This window comes from Sebastes umbrosus, chromosome 17, assembly GCF_015220745.1.
Source record: "Sebastes umbrosus isolate fSebUmb1 chromosome 17, fSebUmb1.pri, whole genome shotgun sequence".
Lineage (NCBI taxonomy): Eukaryota > Metazoa > Chordata > Actinopteri > Perciformes > Sebastidae > Sebastes > Sebastes umbrosus.
Genome location: NC_051285.1, coordinates 17,216,717 through 17,235,288, shown reverse-complemented (window position 1 = coordinate 17,235,288; position 18,572 = coordinate 17,216,717). Strand labels below are relative to the sequence as shown.

Sequence of the window (18,572 nt, the reverse complement as noted above, 5' to 3'; positions counted from 1 at the left end):
GGGGACCCGGTCATATGCCTTCTCCAAGTCCACAAAGCACATGTAGACTGGATGGGCATACTCCCAGGCCCCCTCCAGGATCCTTGCGAGAGTGAAGAGCTGGTCCGTTGTTCCACGGCCAGGACGGAATCCGCATTGTTCCTCTTCGATCTGAGGTTCGACTATCGGCCGAACCCTCCTTTCCAGCACCTTGGAGTAGACTTTACCAGGGAGGCTGAGCAGTGTGATACCCCTGTAATTGGCACACACTCTCTGGTCCCCCTTTTTGAAAAGGGGGACCACCACCCCGGTCTGCCACTCCTTAGGCACTGTCACCGACTTCCACGCGGTGTTGAAGAGACGTGTCATCCAAGACAGCCCCTCCCCACCCAGAGCCTTCAACATTTCTGGGCGGATCTCATCAATCCCCGGGGGCTTTGCCACTGTGGAGTTGTTTGACTACCTCAGTGACTTCCACCAGGGTAATTGATGATGGTCCCCCATCAGCTTCCAGCTCTGCCTCTACCATAGAGGGCGTATTGGTCGGATTCAGAAGTTCCTCAAAGTGCTCCTTCCACCGCCCGATTACCTCCTCAGTTGAGGTCAACAGTGTCCCATCCTTACTGTACACAGCTTGGATGGTTCCCCGTTTCCCCCTCCTGAGGTGCCGGATGGTTTTCCAGAAGCACTGTGGTGCCGACCGAAAGTCCTTCTCCATGGCTGCTCCGAACTCCTCCCACACCCGCTGCTTTGCCTCCGTCACGGCAGTGGCTGCTGCTCTTCGGGCCCGTCGGTACCCTGCAACTGCCTCCGGAGACCTCCGAGATAACATATCCCGGAAGGCCTCCTTCTTCAGTCGGACGGCTTGCCTGACCACCGGTGTCCACCACGGTGTTCGAGGGTTGCCGCCCCTTGAGGCACCTAAGACCTTAAAACCACAGCTCACCGCCGCAGCTTCAGCAATGGAAGCTTTGAACATCGCCCACTCGGGTTCAATGCCCCCAACCTCCACAGGGATGCCAGAAAAGCTCCGCCGGAGGTGTGAGTTGAAGATCTCTCGGACAGGGGCCTCCTCCAGACGTTCCCAGTTCACCCTCACTACGCGTTTGGGCTTACCAGGTCTGTCCAGAGTCTTCCCCCACCCTCTGACCCAACTCACCACCAGATGGTGATCAGTTGACAGCTCCGCCCCTCTCTTCACCCGAGTGTCCAAAACATGCGGCCTCAGATCAGACGATACGATTACAAAATCGATCATCGACCTTCGGCCTAGGGTGCTCTGGTACCACGTACACTTATGAGCATCCTTATGTTCGAACATGGTGTTCGTTATGGACAGTCCATGACTAGCACAGAAGTCCAATAACAAACGACCACTCGGGTTTAGATCAGGGAGGCCGTTCCTCCCAATCACGCCACTCCAGGTGTCTCCATCGTTGCCCACGTGCGCGTTGAAGTCTCCCAGGAGAACTATGGAGTCCCCTACTGGAGCCCCATACAGGACTCCATTCAGGGTCTCCAAGAAGGCCGAATACTCCGAACTGCTGTTTGGTGCATACGCACAAACAACAGTCAGAGTTTTCCCCCCCATAACCCGTAGGCGTAGGGAGGCGACCCTCTCGTCCACTGGGGTAAACTCCAACATAGCGGCACTCAGCCGGGGATTTGTGAGTATCCCCACACCCGCCCGGCGCCTCACACCATGGGCAACTCCAGAGAAGAATAGAGTCCAACCCCTATCCAAGAGTACGGTTCCAGAACCGAGGCTGTGCGTAGAGGTAAGCCCTACCAGATCCAACTGATAGCGCTCCACCTCCCGCACAAGCTCCGGCTCCTTCCCCCACAGAGAGGAGACGTTCCACGTCCCCAGAGCCAGCCTCTGCCGCCCGGGTCCAGTCCGTCGAGGTCCCTGGCCTTCACTGCCACCCGTGTGACAGCGCACCCGACCCAAGCGGTTCTTCCCGCAGGTGGTGAGCCCACAGGATGGAGAGGAGGAGGGGGGTGCCACGTTGCTTCTTCGGGGTATCCCCGGCCAGGCTCCGTGGCAAGCCCGGCCACCAGGCGCTCGCTGATGGGCCCTCCGTCTGGGCCTAGCTCCAGACGTGGGCCCTGGGCTTCCTCCGGGCCGGGTAACTCCTCCTCTGCCTCGTGTCGTCATTTGGGTTTTGTGAACCATTCTTAGTCCGGCCCCTCACCTGAGACCAATTTGCCATGGGAGACCCTACCAGGAGCACGAGGCTCCAGACAACACAGCCCTCAGGGTCATAGGGACACGCAAACCTCTCCACCACGTTAAGGTGATGGTTCCGGTTTAATTAAATATTTTAATCAATTGACAGCCCTAAACATAATATAAGAATATATATGTAACACATTTAAATCACACTGCAAAAATAACTGCAGAGGGATTTGCACATTTGACCCACTATTTGAAAAAAACAACAACTAATTTGTAGATATAAACATCGGTGAGGAATAATGGTGTGTGACATATTCCTGAATAATTTAAGATATTCCTGTGTATTTTAAATCTTCAAACGGCTTCTTGTACTTTATGCATATCAAGCAAAGCCATGTTTATGATAATGGTTTTCGTGCCAAACATGTACATATACTGCAAGCCGACGAAGATGGATGCAGCAGCACAATAATGCCTGCAGGCGAAACATGCATGGGGGTTTCTCAGATAGGATTTCTGCATGAATTCCTTGATGATATGTTGTCTATATCCTTCCTGAGTGCTGCTTGCTGCTATTCTTTCACAACAGTGCAAACAAAACAAGAATCAAGAATTGTATTCTTGATGACATTAACAGTAGCCATAGTTAATGTGATGTCCCCTCTGTTTAAATGTCACCATGTGCCTGTGCTCTGTCCTCAGCTGTCCCCTTCCCCCTGAGCCACCGCCTTACTATGAAGGAAGTGTTTGACTGTGAAGCGAAACCTCGCGTGGATCTCCTGAAAGCCCACCTCACCAAGGAGGGCCGTGTAGAGGAAGCTGTGGCACTTCGAATCATCAACGAGGGAGCAGGTATCCTGCGTCAGGAGAAAACTATACTGGACATCGAGGCACCAGTCACAGGTATTAAACCAGTTACAGATATTTACCTGGTGCTTGTCCTGCTGCAGGACGGCACACCTGGAAACGACTCAGCGTTCAAAGTATTTCACCTGGTCAGATATACAGTAATATGAGAAGGGGCTTGAATTAGAGATGGTCAATCTCACCACTGCTACCTACTGCTTCAGTAGGCAAAACGTACTTATTGGCTTTTTTTTTAAGTCACCAAAAATGATACATCTAAAAAATATATTTTAACATCTAGCTAATATTAATATAGTCTAATACAGCAGCCCTGTAATAAATCTTACATTCCTGAAGTTTATAATGTTCAGTTTTTGTTGTTTTGGAGAGGTGTTGGATCAACTCACTGGTCATTTTGAAGGCTGTAGTTTGTGGTGCTGTTGAATTGTATTGCATTATACTGAGAGTACGGCTGTCACAGTTAACGCGATAATAACGAGTTAATGTAAACTTGTTCTAACGCCATTAATTTCTCTAATGCATTCATGCAATCGATCTTTAGGAAGTTGCAATTGGCTCAGTTTTAAAGCTAGAGTGAAAACACCTGTATCATATAAAAATAGAAAACCTATGGAATACATGTGATGCGGGCTTGTCGTGAAGGAGGCTAAATAACGCTCTGAATTTACGCTAAATTTTGGTGAGGAAAAACTGTTATGGCCAGTTTCAAACTGGTCCCTTGACCTCTGACCTCAAGATATGTGATGGAAAATGGGATCTATGGGTACCCACAAGTCTCCCCTATACAGACATGCCCACTTTGTGATAATCACATGCAGTTTGGGGCAAGTCAGAGTCAAGTCAGCACACTGACACACTGACAGCTGTTGTTGCCTGTTGGGCTTCAGTTTGCCATGTTATGATTTGAGCATATTTTTTATGCTAAATACAGTACCTGTGAGGGTTTCTGGACAATTTGTGTCACTGTTTTGTGCTTTTAATTGATTTCCAATAATATATATATACATACATTTGCTTAAAGCAAGCATATTTGAGTATTAAATACTTGACAAATCTCCCTTTAAGGTACATTTGAATAGGTAAAAAATATGTGATTCATTTGCAATTAATCGCGATTAATATATGGACAATCATGCGATTAATCACAACGAAATATTTGAATCGATTGACAGCCCTAACTGAGAGGTGTTTCAGGATAGAGAGTCTGGTCTGTGGATGTTGTTACTGTTTGTCTGTTCTTCTTTTTGGCATTTTTCGAGAGTTAATAGTTGAGACAGGCAGGAAATAAGTGGAGGGAAAAGGGTATAACATGCAACAAAGGTCCCCGGCCAGAATAGAACCATTGTTTTAGTAGTTTTAATAATTTTATAGGTGAAAAGATACGGAGACTTGTTCTTTAGCTACAACAGTCCTGGAAGAGTATAAGTATAACCACAGAACCCAGCGTATTGAAAAATTGAATCTTTTCTAAACTGCTCCATCTTTCAGTAGCTTCTTGGCCCAAATGTTTCAGTGTTAGCTTTAGCAACACCCAATGAACTGCACAGAAAGAAGTTAGCAACCAGTAGCCTATTGGTTGAGTAAAGTTTAGCAGCTGTCTCAATACTGAAATAGCCACAGTCAGCGTAGTCCCCAAGGGGAGGATTTTAAACTATTTTGTTTTTACTTGAGTTCATCAGATGTTCAGAGACAAGGCTCCAAATGAATGCTAATGTTGCTCCATGTGTGCTGGATGCCTAAGAAGGTCATTGTTTGCTAACGCGTTAGCCGGACTGTGGATCAGAATCAGAATCAGAATGGTGTTTATTGCCAGGTGTAAGAGGTATACACTAGGAATTTTCTTTGGCATTATTGGTGCGAGACAAACTGTATAATAACAAAAGAATAGATAAAAACAAAAGAATAGATAAAAACGTTAGAATAAAATAATAAAAATGTACAATTTACAAATTACAAATAAGCTATAAACATGATATAAAGATAGTGCAAATATTGAGAGAGGGGGGAGAGACAGTGTCGGCGGGGGGGGGGGGGGGGGGGGGGGGCAGTAGTTTGTGTGTGAGGGAGAGACAGTCACAGGGGGGCGGATGGGCTGTTGGAGAGCCCCACTGCCATGGGGAAGAAACTGTTTTTGTGACGTGAGGTTTTGGTCCTGATGGACCTTAACCTCCTGCCAGATGGCAGAGTCTGAAAAAGATGGTGTCCAGGATGGGAGGGGTCGGCCACAATCTTCCCTACCCTCCTTAAGGTCCTGGAGGTGTACAGCTCCTGGAGGGAGGGAAGGTTGCAGCCGATCGCCTTCTCTGCAGCACGGATGACCCGCTGCAGCCTGGCCTTGTCCCTGGCGGTGGCAGCGGCGAACCAGACGGTGATGGAGGAGGTGAGGATGGACTCGATGATGGCCGAGTAAAAGTGCACCATCATGGACTGTGGCAGGTTGAATTTCTTCAACTGCCTCAGGAAGTACATCCTCTGCTGGGCCTTACTGGTGAGGGAGCTGATGTTTAGCTCCCACTTGAGGTCCTGGGCGATGGTCGTGCCCAGGAAACGGAACGACTCCGCCGTGTTGACTGGGGAGCCGCGCAGGATGAGGGGGGGGAGCGGGGCTGAGTTCCTCCTGAAGTCCACTGCCATCTCCACTGTCTTCAGGGCGTTCAGCTCCATGTGGTTCTGGCTGCACCAGGATGCCAGATGGTCAACCTCCCATCTGTAGGCAGACTCGTCACCCTCGGAGATGAGGCCGATGAGGGTGGTGTCGTCTGCAAACTTAAGGAGCTTGACAGATTGGTGTCTGGAGGTGCAGCCGTTGGTGTACAGGGAGAAGAGCAGTGGGGAGAGAACGCAGCCTTGGGGGGCACCGGTGCTGATGGTCTGGGTGTCGGAGACTTGCTTCCCCAGCCTTACGTGCTGACTCCTGTCAGTTAGAAAGTCAGTGATCCACCTGCAGGTGGAGTCAGGCACGCTCAGCAGGGAAAGCTTGTCCTGTAGCAGAGCTGGGCTGATGGTGTTGAATGCGGAACTGAAGTCCACAAACAGCATCCTGGCATAGGAGCCAGGGGAGTCCAGATGCTGGAGAATGTAATGAAGGGCTAAATTTACTGCGTCGTCTACAGATCTGTTAGGTCTGTAGGCGAACTGCAGTGGGTCCAGCAGGGGGTTGGTTATTGTCTTTAGGTGTTGGAGCACAAGTCGTTCAAAGGTCTTCATTATCACAGAGGTCAGAGCAACGGGTCTGTAGTCCTGAAGACCTGTGATCCTTGGCTTCTTGGGGACCGGGATGATGGTGGAGGCTTTGAAGCAGGACGGCACCCTGCAGCTTTCCAGGGACGTGTTGAAAATCCCTGTAAACACTGGAGACAACTGGTCTGCACAGTGTTTCAGGGTTGCAGGTGAGACAGAGTCTGGGCCGGCTGCTTTGCGGGGGTTTTGTCCTTTGAAGAGCCTGTTGACTTCCTCCTCTTGGATGGACAGAGGTGTGAAGGGGGGGAGGGGTGTGCACAGGCTGGGTGCTTGTGGAGAAAGCTGGGGGGTGCTTGTGTTGATTGCTGATGGCTGATGGCGGGGGGGAGAGGAGATGCAGCCAGGACCGTCACTACGTCTGTCAAATCTGCAGTAAAACTCATTCAGCTCATTTGCCAGTCGGAGGTCATTCGTGGAGTGGGACGGTTTGGGCTTATAGTTTGTGATCTGTCTCAGCCCTTTCCAGACTGAGGCAGAATCACTGGCTGAGAACTGTTCTTGTAGTTTCTCTGAATACTGCCGTTTGGCCTCCCTCACCGCCTTGCCAAACGCGTATTTAGCCTCTTTAAAGCCCTCCCTGTCACCACTCCTAAATGCCTCTTCCTTAACCAAACGAAGCTGTTTGAGCTTGGCTGTGAACCAGGGCTTCTCGTTGTTGTAGTGAACCCTGGTGCGCGTCGGTATACAGCTGTCCTCACAGAAGTTGATATACGACGTCACAGCCTCTGCATATTCGTCCAGACTGTCAGTGGCGGTCCTAAACATCTCCCAGTCCGTGCAGTCCAGGCACTCATGCAGATCCTCCACCGCCTCGCTGCTCCACTTCTTGGTCGTCCTCACAACCGGTCTAGCCAGTTTGACCCTCTGCCTGTAAGAGGGGATGAGGTGGACCAAGACGTGGTCGGAGTTTCCCAGCGCGGCGCGGGGAACGGCGTGATATGCCTTACTGATGTTACAGTAGCACTTGTCCAGCGTGTTCTCCTCTCTGGTCGGACATTTAACAAACTGTTTGTATTTTGGGAGTTCCTGTGATAAGTTCCCTTTGTTAAAGTCCCCAAGAACGATAACAAGAGAGTCCGGGTTTTTCCTCTCCACCTCCCGTATCTGGTCGGCAAGCAGCCGCTGCGCGAGCTCCACGTGAGCCTGAGGCGGGATGTAAACACCGACCAGAATGAAGGAGGAGAATTCACGGGGGGAATAAAATGGTTTAGAGTTGATAATAAATGATTCCAGATCCGGAGAACATGTCCGCTGAAGCACTATCACGTCCTTGCACCAGCCGTCGTTAATATAGAAACATATTCCCCCTCCTTTTGTCTTGTGTGATAACTCCGGGTCGCGGTCGGCTCGGAACAGCTGGAAGCCGGGCAGCTGCAGCGCAGAGTCCGGTATAGTTCCACACAACCACGACTCAGTAAAACACAAGACAGAAGAGAGGGAAAAGTCTCTGTTGGTACTGACCATCAGCAGCAACTCGTCCATTTTGTTGCACAGTGAGCGCACGTTGGAGAGGAATATCGCAGGCAGAGGAGTTTTTAGTCCTCTCTGTCTGAAGCGATTCAGCGCTCCGGAGCGCTTTCCTCTCCGGCGCTTCGCCGCTCGGCCGAGGGCCACTGCTCCCAGCAAAACGTGCATTAAAACTGCTGAAGGTGCCAGAAAGTTGGGGAAAAGATCTGCTGGGGTAGATTCCCTGAGGTTAAGGATGTCTTCTCTAGAGAAGACAATCCGTGAACTTCCACCAAAAACTAAAGAAACACAAAAAAACAAGAAAAACAGAGCGCACCAAATCGCCGAGGCAGCCGTAGTTAGCGCCATCTTGGATTATTGGATTTTTAGCTTGTTGTGGAGTTCAAGTAATGCAGCTTTAAAATAATAGTTTAGTTGTCTACGTTTAATTTTCCACAGACCTTATGATGTTATAGACTAATATAACCTTTAAATCTGTGGTAATACTCTTTATTATTACAAAACGTTGACTTTCATGTAACAAGGTAGGATAGTAAAACCCTGCTCTGAGAAACAAATTATGGCCAATTCATATGTATAATAGCTAGGTATCATTTAACCTTTGTATGATTGATAATAAGTGAGTCTACCGCCATGCATGTGGCCTTCTTGAGCTAAACACTAACACCAACATGCTAACATGCTAACAATGACAATGCTAACATGCTGACGTTAAACAGGCATGATGTTTATAATGTTTACTATTGCAGTGTAGTGTGTTTGCATGCTGAAATGCGGTAATTAGCACTAAACAAAGGTGGAGCAGAAGGTGACAGTGAAGCTGATGTCATTAGTTTTGCAGGTGTTTGCTCATTAACTAAAGTAGAGGATAAAATACAATTTATCCTGAGGGGGGCATGATTGCCTGGACCAAATTTCTACAGTTTTATGACGATTAGGTTATGTTTTATGGTTATATGCGCATAGAGAGAGTAGTAGAGAGGATGACGGTGGAAAAAGATGCATAAGACCTAAGAGGTAGTGAGAGGATGTGGACTGACAACGATACTGTTTGTTGTACAAAAATAAACAAGGCACCTGACTGGAGCACAAGCGAACATGAAACGCAGATAAGAGAAGTCTATATGAAATTCTTAGAGCAGGAAACTGTCACTTTCAGGTAGAATCACCATCATCTTGTCATAAGTGAAGTGGAAAGTAGGAAAAAAAGTGTCACCCATTCTAGCTCCATATGCATTTCTATTCCTCTGATGAAGTTTCGGCCCTCAGGCCTTCTTCAAGTATCACATTGGCAATCGTATAAAAAAAAAAATAAGATGAGGTTTTGTGGCAGTGTTTGGGCTGCGTACAATGTAGCTACAACGATGGTTCAAATCCAGTCATGGACCTTTGGTGCATCTCTCTCTCTCCCATGTTTCTTGTCTGTCTGTCCTAATTTCTTGCTATCCAGTAAATCTGCCGATCTCAAATGACCATGGATGTATAAAGAGAACTGGATATAGCGTTGTTCAGTGGCGCATGAAGCCAAAATGGCTCAACTGCCACGTGATAAAGAAGTACCCATATCATCCGGAAATCTTCTGCATCCATTGGGCCCATAGAGCAGGCGCAGTAGCGTTTCCTTTAATTCTGCCTCCCAGCCCTCGCTCCAGCCTCGGTCTGAGTCTCATTCACATGAACAGAGGAAAGAGAATAACTCTGGATTCTGCTATCAGTGCATTTTTCAACTTTTAGGACCTGATGATTTAAATAAGGGCTATTAGAGTGTTCGTACTGGGAAGTTGATTTACCTCAAAAGAAATTACCCGGTGGGTTACAGATGTCTCTTTCCCAATGTCCAAAGTCCTAAAGTCTATGGGAAAAAGTATTTTTGGGCCCAATGGCATCATGTGACCGACATGGAAGTTGTAGTACCGCCGTTTGGCCACCACGAATATTTGGTGTTAGACGCCATTTTGCAAGTTACACCTTTGTATTCTTTGATATATTCTTGAAATCCCCATAAATAGTTTGCACTGTGGACATTATCTTTTGGTGGATCATAAGGCCAAAGTACAATATTCTGTTTATTTTTGTCATGTCACTCAGCGTCACTCAATACTGTGTGATATTAAATATACATGGAATTAGCATCCCATCAGCTTAATTGTCTTACTTGAAAGCAAGTACAGTGTTTAGCCAAAACAAAGGTGACGAATGGATGAAATGCACGCTGACTTGAAGAGAAGTCTCCGTCTCCTCATCCTGACTGGCGTCAGGAAAATGGAGGCTTTATGTATTAAGCATGAAATATGGATGATGAACTGAGTATTGTGTACGGGCATTTGTGAGTGTGGGGGTCTGTTTTATGTCTTTGTGAGCTTGAGTTGTGTTTGAATGTCTCTGTAGCTGTGTGTGTGTGTGTGTGTGTGTGTGTGTGTAGTCATATATTATGGGGCATTTATGCACTTGTGAATCTTTACTTGCATGGATGTGTTTGCGTGTGTGTGTGTGTGTGTATGTGCATGTATGTGCGCATGTGTGTGTTTGATTGCTTTAGTCACACAAGCAGTCTCCCACTCACATTGCTCTAAGCTTTGAGTGGGCGAAGGCCACTGTGGAGCTGATAAGGGAGACCGAAAAGAGAGAGGAGATGGAGGATGAGTAGGAGAGAAGGAGACAGAGGAAGATGATAATGAAAAATTGAAGGCAGTGAGGAAATGAGATGTAGGTTTGCACTCCAGAGCCATAGTGTTCGCTGTGAAAAAAAAGTATGTATCTCCCCCGGGGCTCAAGCTTTTTCTACCTCTTTGAGGTGATAGCGTCTCATTTCTATGTGGAGGACAAAGGCCTTTCAGCCAACCACCGTAAATATCTCAATAAGATGACCCAAGGACAGCAGAAATTTATACAAGTATATTCCTCTTTAGGTGTTTTAATACTGGCATTGTGGCTGTAATTGTAGATTAGATATATATCCTTGCTGCAGGGATATGCATATGTAGGAATATTATTTTCACAGCCTCTTCTGCTGCTCTGCTGACTGTTAAAGGTGGAGTCCATCTTTTTTTCTACTTGACACAACTTATAGATATTTGAGAGGGGCCAAAGACTCAGCAGTTAACAGAATAACAAGCGTGAGAAGCGTGTTGGGGCAGGGTTAGCCTGTTGCATACAATAATCCAGAGTGATAATGAATACAGGTTGACATGCAATTGTCATGTAGGTGGACCCAAACGCAGGAGACTGCAGGCAACAGGAACTTGAAGAAATTAATCGTAATCCATGGTTTGTGCAGACAAGGCAAAACTGAACATCACAGAACAAGCCAAGGATCCAACAAAGACTGACCTGGAAACCAGGGTTGCAGTGAAATAGTCTTTTTTTAGCTTTGGAGAGTTCCTGCTGAGTGAAATGACCAAAAAATATTAAGCGGCATCCATGATAGTCGGATCCTCTAAATGCTAAGGGAATGTGCTTCAATGCTTCCTTTCTAATCTCCTTTAGTATAGGGAACACTGGACCATCCTTTACGAAAGGAAAGGAGATAATGCCGTCCCACATTCCTTGCGGCAGCCACATTTAAAACAACGCACCATTCGGCCAACAATCACATCCACCGTCGTTGTTTAATTGTACCCTATGGATACATTTAAAACATCCTTCTTCGGAGGTGTGACCAATGGGCAGTATCCGGGTCTGAAAAGTGAAGTGCCTTAAACTTGCATTCTTCCTAATAGCCAGCAGGGGGCAACTGCTCTTGTTGCAAAAAGAAGTCTGATTGTATAGAAGTCTATGAGCAAATGACCCTACTTCTCACTTGATTTATTACCTCAGTAAACATTGTAAACATGGGTTTATGGTCTCAATCGCTAGTTTCAAGTCTTCTTCAATACAGCATGATGTTCATTTAGTAAATTATGGTCCCACTTAGAGTCAAATGGACCATAAAGCATGGGATGCTTTAGGGTGTGGCTACCTTGTGATGGACAGGTCGCTACCACGGCGTTGTCCGGTCTGGGAGTTTTTCCATGTTTTCGTCCTACAACTTTAACCCCTTCACACAGTGACAAAATGCCGAACTCGAAGCTTCAAAACGGCGGTCCACAAACCAATGAGTGACGTCACGGTGACTACATCCACTTCTTATATACAGTCTATGGGTGTGATTCTATTTTGGACATAAATCCTTACTTGAATTGCACATCATTGTGTTCCTCACTGTAGCCTACTCATTTTCTGTTATAAATACAGGCACGACATGTAAGTGTAGGCAGATTCTCTTAGCCCCGCGGTAAGTCCTTATGAATTCTCCTTCCCATCTTTCCTTGATTTCATGACATTTTCCATCGAGGTCAAGGAAACGTCGTTAGGAAAAGACATAGCAAGTCATTTTTATGACTGTTCGACGGCAGCCCAGGACTCAAATACAAACCAAGGAGGGTGGAAAGAAGAGATGTCACACGTCATCAACGCGTCATATCTTTGGAGTACAACACATCGCCAAAATTGAGCCAATCGCAATGCCCGACCGCAGCTCCAGTTACACTGCGCATGTGTTGTACCCCATACCCCAAGACCCGTGTTCCAGCCTCTTTCAATAGGCCTTGATACAAACTAAACTGACAAGAGGATGACGTGCAGGTGGAGAGATGAGTGGAGAAGCTCAGATGAGGTGATTAGACAGGGATCTGATTGGCTGGGGGGGGGGGAGACACTGGGAACAAGAAAGGAGCTGATTGGCTGGGAGGAACCAATGAGGCTGATTCAGAGCAGGTGTGTAGATGGGCAGATGAGGGGAAAAAAGGAACACCGGAAGAAAAACACAGCACAGAAAACCCAAAACACATAAAACAACTCAGTCCAGTCTCAAAAAAATTCATACAATGTGCTCTGGTTTTTCTGTGTATAACATGTATAGCTATTGTTATTTATGGCGGTGTTTATGGTTACATAACGTCTATATTTCATTGTACATTATACTTCATTATTATTGACAGCACAGTTTACTGCTTTGATGTATTAATAGTAGCAACAGCAATCATTACAACAAACACAATATATCACCTTTATCAAATATGAATTATTGAGATTGTTGAGATATTAACACAAACTGTAGCACTGCACTGCCTGCAGCCTATCTGTTTATTTATAAAGCTAACCTGTGAGCATGAAAAGAAGAATGAACACCTCTGATACAAAGTGCACTGCTCTGTACTGTGTACCATGAGATCCTGCCAGGATATTCTCTACAGTCTCTGAACCCTCAGGACCAATAGATAAGAGAAGTGGATCTCCGGCTCTCCTCACAGATACAGGCGTTACACATCTCCAGAATCTTTTTCTGGAAGAAAAACATCCTCGAATTTGAGCTTTATGACAACACATTTACAACTGTATCCAATTATTTGTGAGTGGGTTTCAGAAGCTACAAGAGGTTTGAAAGTTGTATGAACCCGTAGTGAGGTTACTATAATTGTTCCAGTGAAGGAAGTACGCCAAAATAACTAAATGATAGTCCTGCGCTGAAAATATTTTTGGCCGTCACACAAAGATGCAGAGATGCAGATAAAGATATTCAATCAGATTCTCTGATTCTGTAACGTTTGCTGTCCTTTGCTTGTTTTCCAGTCTGTGGTGACATCCATGGGCAATTCTTTGATCTTATGAAGCTGTTTGAAGTGGGAGGATCACCAGCCACAACGCGGTACCTGTTCCTTGGGGACTACGTGGACCGTGGCTACTTCAGTATTGAGGTAAAACCATCAGAATATCATTAAATATGTCATGGGGGAAATAAACTGCAGAAAGCTTCACATATTCACTATTATACAGGGTTTTTGCATGGAATAACACTGTGTTTATGTATTTGTTTTGACAGTGTGTTTTATACCTCTGGTCGCTGAAAATCCTCTATCCAAAGACACTATTTTTACTTCGTGGAAATCATGAATGTAGACATTTGACAGAATATTTCACCTTCAAACAAGAATGTGAGTACCTTTCAGTGTTTATCATATTGGGTTGTATTTTTATTGTTTATATACTTGTCTCTCTGTGTCTTGCTAATGTCATGTGCAGCCTGGAGCAATTTTGATAGAGATTATAAGAAATGCACCTGTCTGTTGGGACTGTCAAATTAATTCTGTATGACTGCACAAAAAAGGGGATGGAATTGTCTGTGAACAATTGAAAATTTAGACCTGATAGCGAAACACATATTTAAAATATTTAAAAATGATTTAACATATTTCCTCAAAACAAGATTCATCAGCTACTTTCCCCTTAAACATTTTTCAATTCACTAGTTTTGTACCTTATCACACATGAAATAACCAACATGCAATATTAAAGGGCGGGTCCATCTGCGGTCTGTTCCATTTTTTTTTTCTCAAATGGAAATGTCCACTCAGCCGTTGCAAAAAGCAGTGACATAGGTTTCCAAAGAAAGTTAATCAATAAGGTTATGAATAATGTGAACGATAGCACTAGCTGAGTCAAAGTTAGATGTACTAAATTTGGAAACAACTGAAAGGGTTAGTTCCGATTTTTTGAAGTGGGGTTGTATGTATACTCCCGTGTTCTGCAAGGTAAAATTACTGTTTTTGTGAATGTAGTCTGGTGGCTTTGAAGAGAGCGATACAACGGCTTCAGTTACTGTCGGAGAGGACTGTCTGATGGCGAAGTTAAGCGTCTGTGGTCAGGGCAGCAGAAATATGTATTTTAGCCATCTAAAAAAAAATCAAGATCAGTTAAGTGTACGCTATATTTAGAATATTTTCACCGTTTACCTTGCCATCAGATAGCCCTTTCTTATGGGGAACTGAAGGCATGATTATGTGGTCTTCAAAGCCACCAGACTCCATTCACAAAAACATAATTTTACAGAACACGGGAGATGCTGGTCTACTGCTGCATCGATCCGTTAGTTTGTGTTATTGTGTGACTTTCAGATCAGAACTAATATGGCGTCCACAGCAGTACATTGCTTAAGTTCCGTGCCGGTACTCCTGTCTGCTTTTCCAAACTGGGAGCATGCCGACCGCTATCTAAGTTACTGTTAATTTCTGTTAATACACTGGCTAAGGATGTATATATACTGTACGTGTAGTAGCGTCATCATGCAGAAACCTACGTCAGGTCATGTGGGAATACGTTTTTAGAAGGGCTTGGGAAAATAGCATTTTGACACTGAAACATACATACTTGGACTAAAATTTGAATGTTCGAATTTGAAGACATAAGGAACACAACTGGGAAGCTACATAATCATATAAAAAAACAAAAACGTAACAAAAATAACGGACCCGGGCGCCCCGATAGCTCAGTTGGTAGAGCGGAAGCCTGTATGACAAGGCTGAGTCCTAACCGCGGCGGCCCGGGTTTGAATCTGACCTGCGGCCATTTCCGCATGTTGCCCCCTCTCTCTCTTTCTCCCCCTTTCTAAACAAACTTTCCACTGTCCTATCAATAAAGGCTTGAAAATGCCAAAAGAATAACCTTTAAAAAAAATAAATGAATAAAGGACCCGTCCTTTAATTTTATGTGCAAACATATTTGTATATAAACTGTTTCTGACTCTTAACGTAAACATCACTGATGTCTGTCTTCTGTCAGGTAAAATCAAGTACTCAGAGCAGGTGTACGACTCATGTATGGATGCATTTGACTGCCTTCCCCTGGCTGCACTCATGAACCAACAGTTTCTGTGTGTCCACGGTGGGCTCTCACCTGAAATACACACCTTAGATGACATTAAAAAGGTAATAACTTAGTCTACTGCCTCAACACTATCAGCTCTTACTGTACATTGGTTGTTTAGAAAGAAAAGTTTTTAAAACTTGTATTTTTTGCTTCTTTATGTTAAGTTGGATCGGTTCAAGGAGCCACCGGCTTTCGGGCCCATGTGTGACCTGCTGTGGGCTGATCCTCTGGAGGACTTCGGCAATGAGAAAACCCAGGAATATTTCAGCCACAACACAGTGCGAGGCTGCTCCTACTTCTACAGGTGAGCTACCTCTGTCCCTCTGGATTATTATAAATTTATAACATCATTGTCCATACTTAGATACTTGAGAAATTGACTGCAACTCTATTAAATGATACATTGCGGTGCTGCTTTCATGCATCCAATAGTCTGAAACTTTGTGTTTATGCCATTTTTCATTACGAGCAATCACCCACATCAAGTGTCTATCACATACTGCACAGATTCCAGCTCGACCCACGTGGCTCGTTGAAGGTCTCCAATTACACTTTAGGTTTAAAAGAATGAAAGCTTGCAACTCGCACTGTGGATCCTTCAACAATAAATCCTGCCTCATATATACATGAACAACGTATTCTCATACAATGGTTTGTATATGTTAAGAAAAGTTATTCTTCATTTTTCCTGTGTTTTCCTACTAATGTCAAGCGTCAATTTCCGCTCCAGTCTTTTCAAAATAAACTTCTGTGGCGTTACTTAAGTACTGAACGTTGACTTCTGGGTCCACACGTGACACTAACACCGGTCTACTGGGTGAAAGTCCTGTGTTTTTCAAAAGTCCGGTGTTTTTTGATCCACCCAACCACCCTGATGTCCTCCTTATGCAGCGTTCGCCGCTCTTTATACTTCCTTGTTCAAAATTATGTGGATTACATACAAATTTATTTTGTGTGATATATATGCGAATTACAGTGCATTTAATTTCCGTAGGTATAGCTACGAACGGTGTATGAGAACAGCCTGTCATGAACTAGGTGGTTTCTTCTTCTCCACACTTTCTCTGCTTCATTAGGCCGTGTACTTAATTAGGAGAAAGAAGAAGATGGGAGAACACGCATTAAAAAGGTCAACGCCCTAAATTCTCAGTGTCGATGAGATCTAATTTAATCTCTCAAGAGAATTGCTGCAGTACAGGGTGAAATTTGGCTGTTACACAGAAGCCTCACACAACCGAACCTCATATTATCAAAAATAGATGTTAAGAATTATTAATAGATATCAAACATTTATTGCTACCTGAGCAAAACCAAAAAGAAAAAAAACAAACAATACACTTAGCATCCCATAATGGGGATAAGGAGACTGAATGATTGAATGAATGAAGAGGTTAACATATCATATAGATAGTGGCTGTGTCTTTGTGTAAATGGGTCATATCGCCTCGTGGTTAACAACTGTTTTTGAGACGAGGTTGTCTTTTTGACTTACAGAACAGATTGTTACAGACAAAAGGATTAGCCGGGTGAACCTGGAGTCAAATAAAAATAGAGGCAGAGAGAGAGAGAGAGGAGTAAAATATAATAGCCAGGCAAATTGGGAACGGGTTTGTTATGCAACTATTCAACCTCCGTGACAGAGCATGTAAAAGAAGGAGGAGTGAGCGTTGTCCTAATATTGTTGTGAGATGGAAGAGGAGCTGTGGAAGGAGGAGGTGGTGGTGAGGAGGAGAAGAGATTAGGTGGCAGGTGTGGTGAGAGTTTTCTTAATGAAGGTTCAGAACAGTACAGACCCTCCTCCCCTCCTGTGTGGGAGCTGCTCAAATCACAAAAAGTAAAGTCCTCCACCGAAGAAGAAGAAATGAAATGTCTGGACAGTGTGTGCAGAATAATTCAGATTCACATTATAAATCGTGTAATTCTCATTTCCATGTATATGCAGGTGTCAAAGGTGACATTTGCTTCTATTGATGACAAAGTTCCACTGAAATGTCAAGTGCAGACGATATATTTCCACATAATGCAAGATCCCCTTGTTACTCTGAGTTTACAAGCACACGTGGAGGGCTGCAGGTGATTGGACTTAACTTCCCCTTTCACTGCCGTTAAATGGTCACTGACGAGAAACCGCCTATTCACAGTGAGAGAGGAGCTTAGTGAGGATTATTCTGTAGATGTGTGGAGGATGCTGCTATAATAGTCATCTATCTCCCCGTGGCTTTGTTCTGCCTTCACTCTCAAACTTACCTCTCCATCATTATGACTCTTGCCAACTATATAGTATGTATGCAGCAGCACAGAGAGCCTCACTCTCCTGGGAATTGCGGGAAAATCTCCATCTGAGATAGAAGTATGTATAAGCAGGTTGAGGAAAAAGACGGGGGTACATTAAAATGCAATCAAATATAGTGCCGTTATTTGACTGCATTATACGTTGTGTGTTCCATAAAATAAATACAGAGCATTTTTCACAAGTAGCCATGCAATAGCTTGCTCCACAGCTGAGAAGAATGTTTGAAATAGATGCAACCTATTGCAGTAAATGCCATGTATGACCGCTCTTGGTTCTTCTATGATATTAAATTGTAGTTTTATGTTAACAACAACCAAATGGATGCATTGTAGATTTTTTTTAATCATGCTTTTTATTGTTGCCTTAAAGGGACTGTTTGTAAGAATCAGAAATGCTTGTTAACAGCGAAACCTGTGGCCGTTAAGTCAACGAAAGTCAACGTCGGGCTCGCGCTTGTGCTTGCTTTAAATAGACATGAACGAGCATCGCTCAAAGCAGTGAGGCGACGCACGTCAGCTAAAACCACAATATCACTCTATATTTCACCTGCTTGGCAGTATTGTTAGCTGACCAGACGAAGGTCTCTCCATGAATCAATGCTGATCCTAGTGCTTTTCCTGTCTCAGCCTCCCGACCGCGGCCGGAGGGAACAGGGGAGACACCGGAGTTTTGGTCGGAGACGATAACGTTTCTCGCCGCGGAGCCCTGTCACTTCACAAGACACGGGAAACCTCTGCTGGTCTGGAGGAGCTGCAGCATTTATTTCTGCACAAACGTCCACTGTATATTCACTAGATATTCTCAGAGCTACTAACTCTTCTGTAGTGTGTAGTGTGCGCGCATGCACGTGAGAGTGGAGCGAAA

General features: G+C 45.0%; 1 protein-coding gene across 2 annotated transcripts in view; it reads left to right on the top strand.

Annotated features, from left to right (window-relative positions):
* Positions 1 to 18,572, top strand: part of LOC119475772 (serine/threonine-protein phosphatase 2B catalytic subunit alpha isoform-like) — a 43,968-nt gene that overhangs the window by 7,468 nt on the left and 17,928 nt on the right. For both annotated transcript variants that reach the window (XM_037748781.1, XM_037748782.1), the window contains exons 2-6: positions 2,861 to 3,061; positions 13,343 to 13,467; positions 13,593 to 13,704; positions 15,329 to 15,474; positions 15,580 to 15,719. In XM_037748781.1, the coding sequence (XP_037604709.1) occupies positions 2,861 to 3,061; positions 13,343 to 13,467; positions 13,593 to 13,704; positions 15,329 to 15,474; positions 15,580 to 15,719 (724 nt within the window). The remainder of the gene's footprint in view (positions 1 to 2,860; positions 3,062 to 13,342; positions 13,468 to 13,592; positions 13,705 to 15,328; positions 15,475 to 15,579; positions 15,720 to 18,572) is intronic.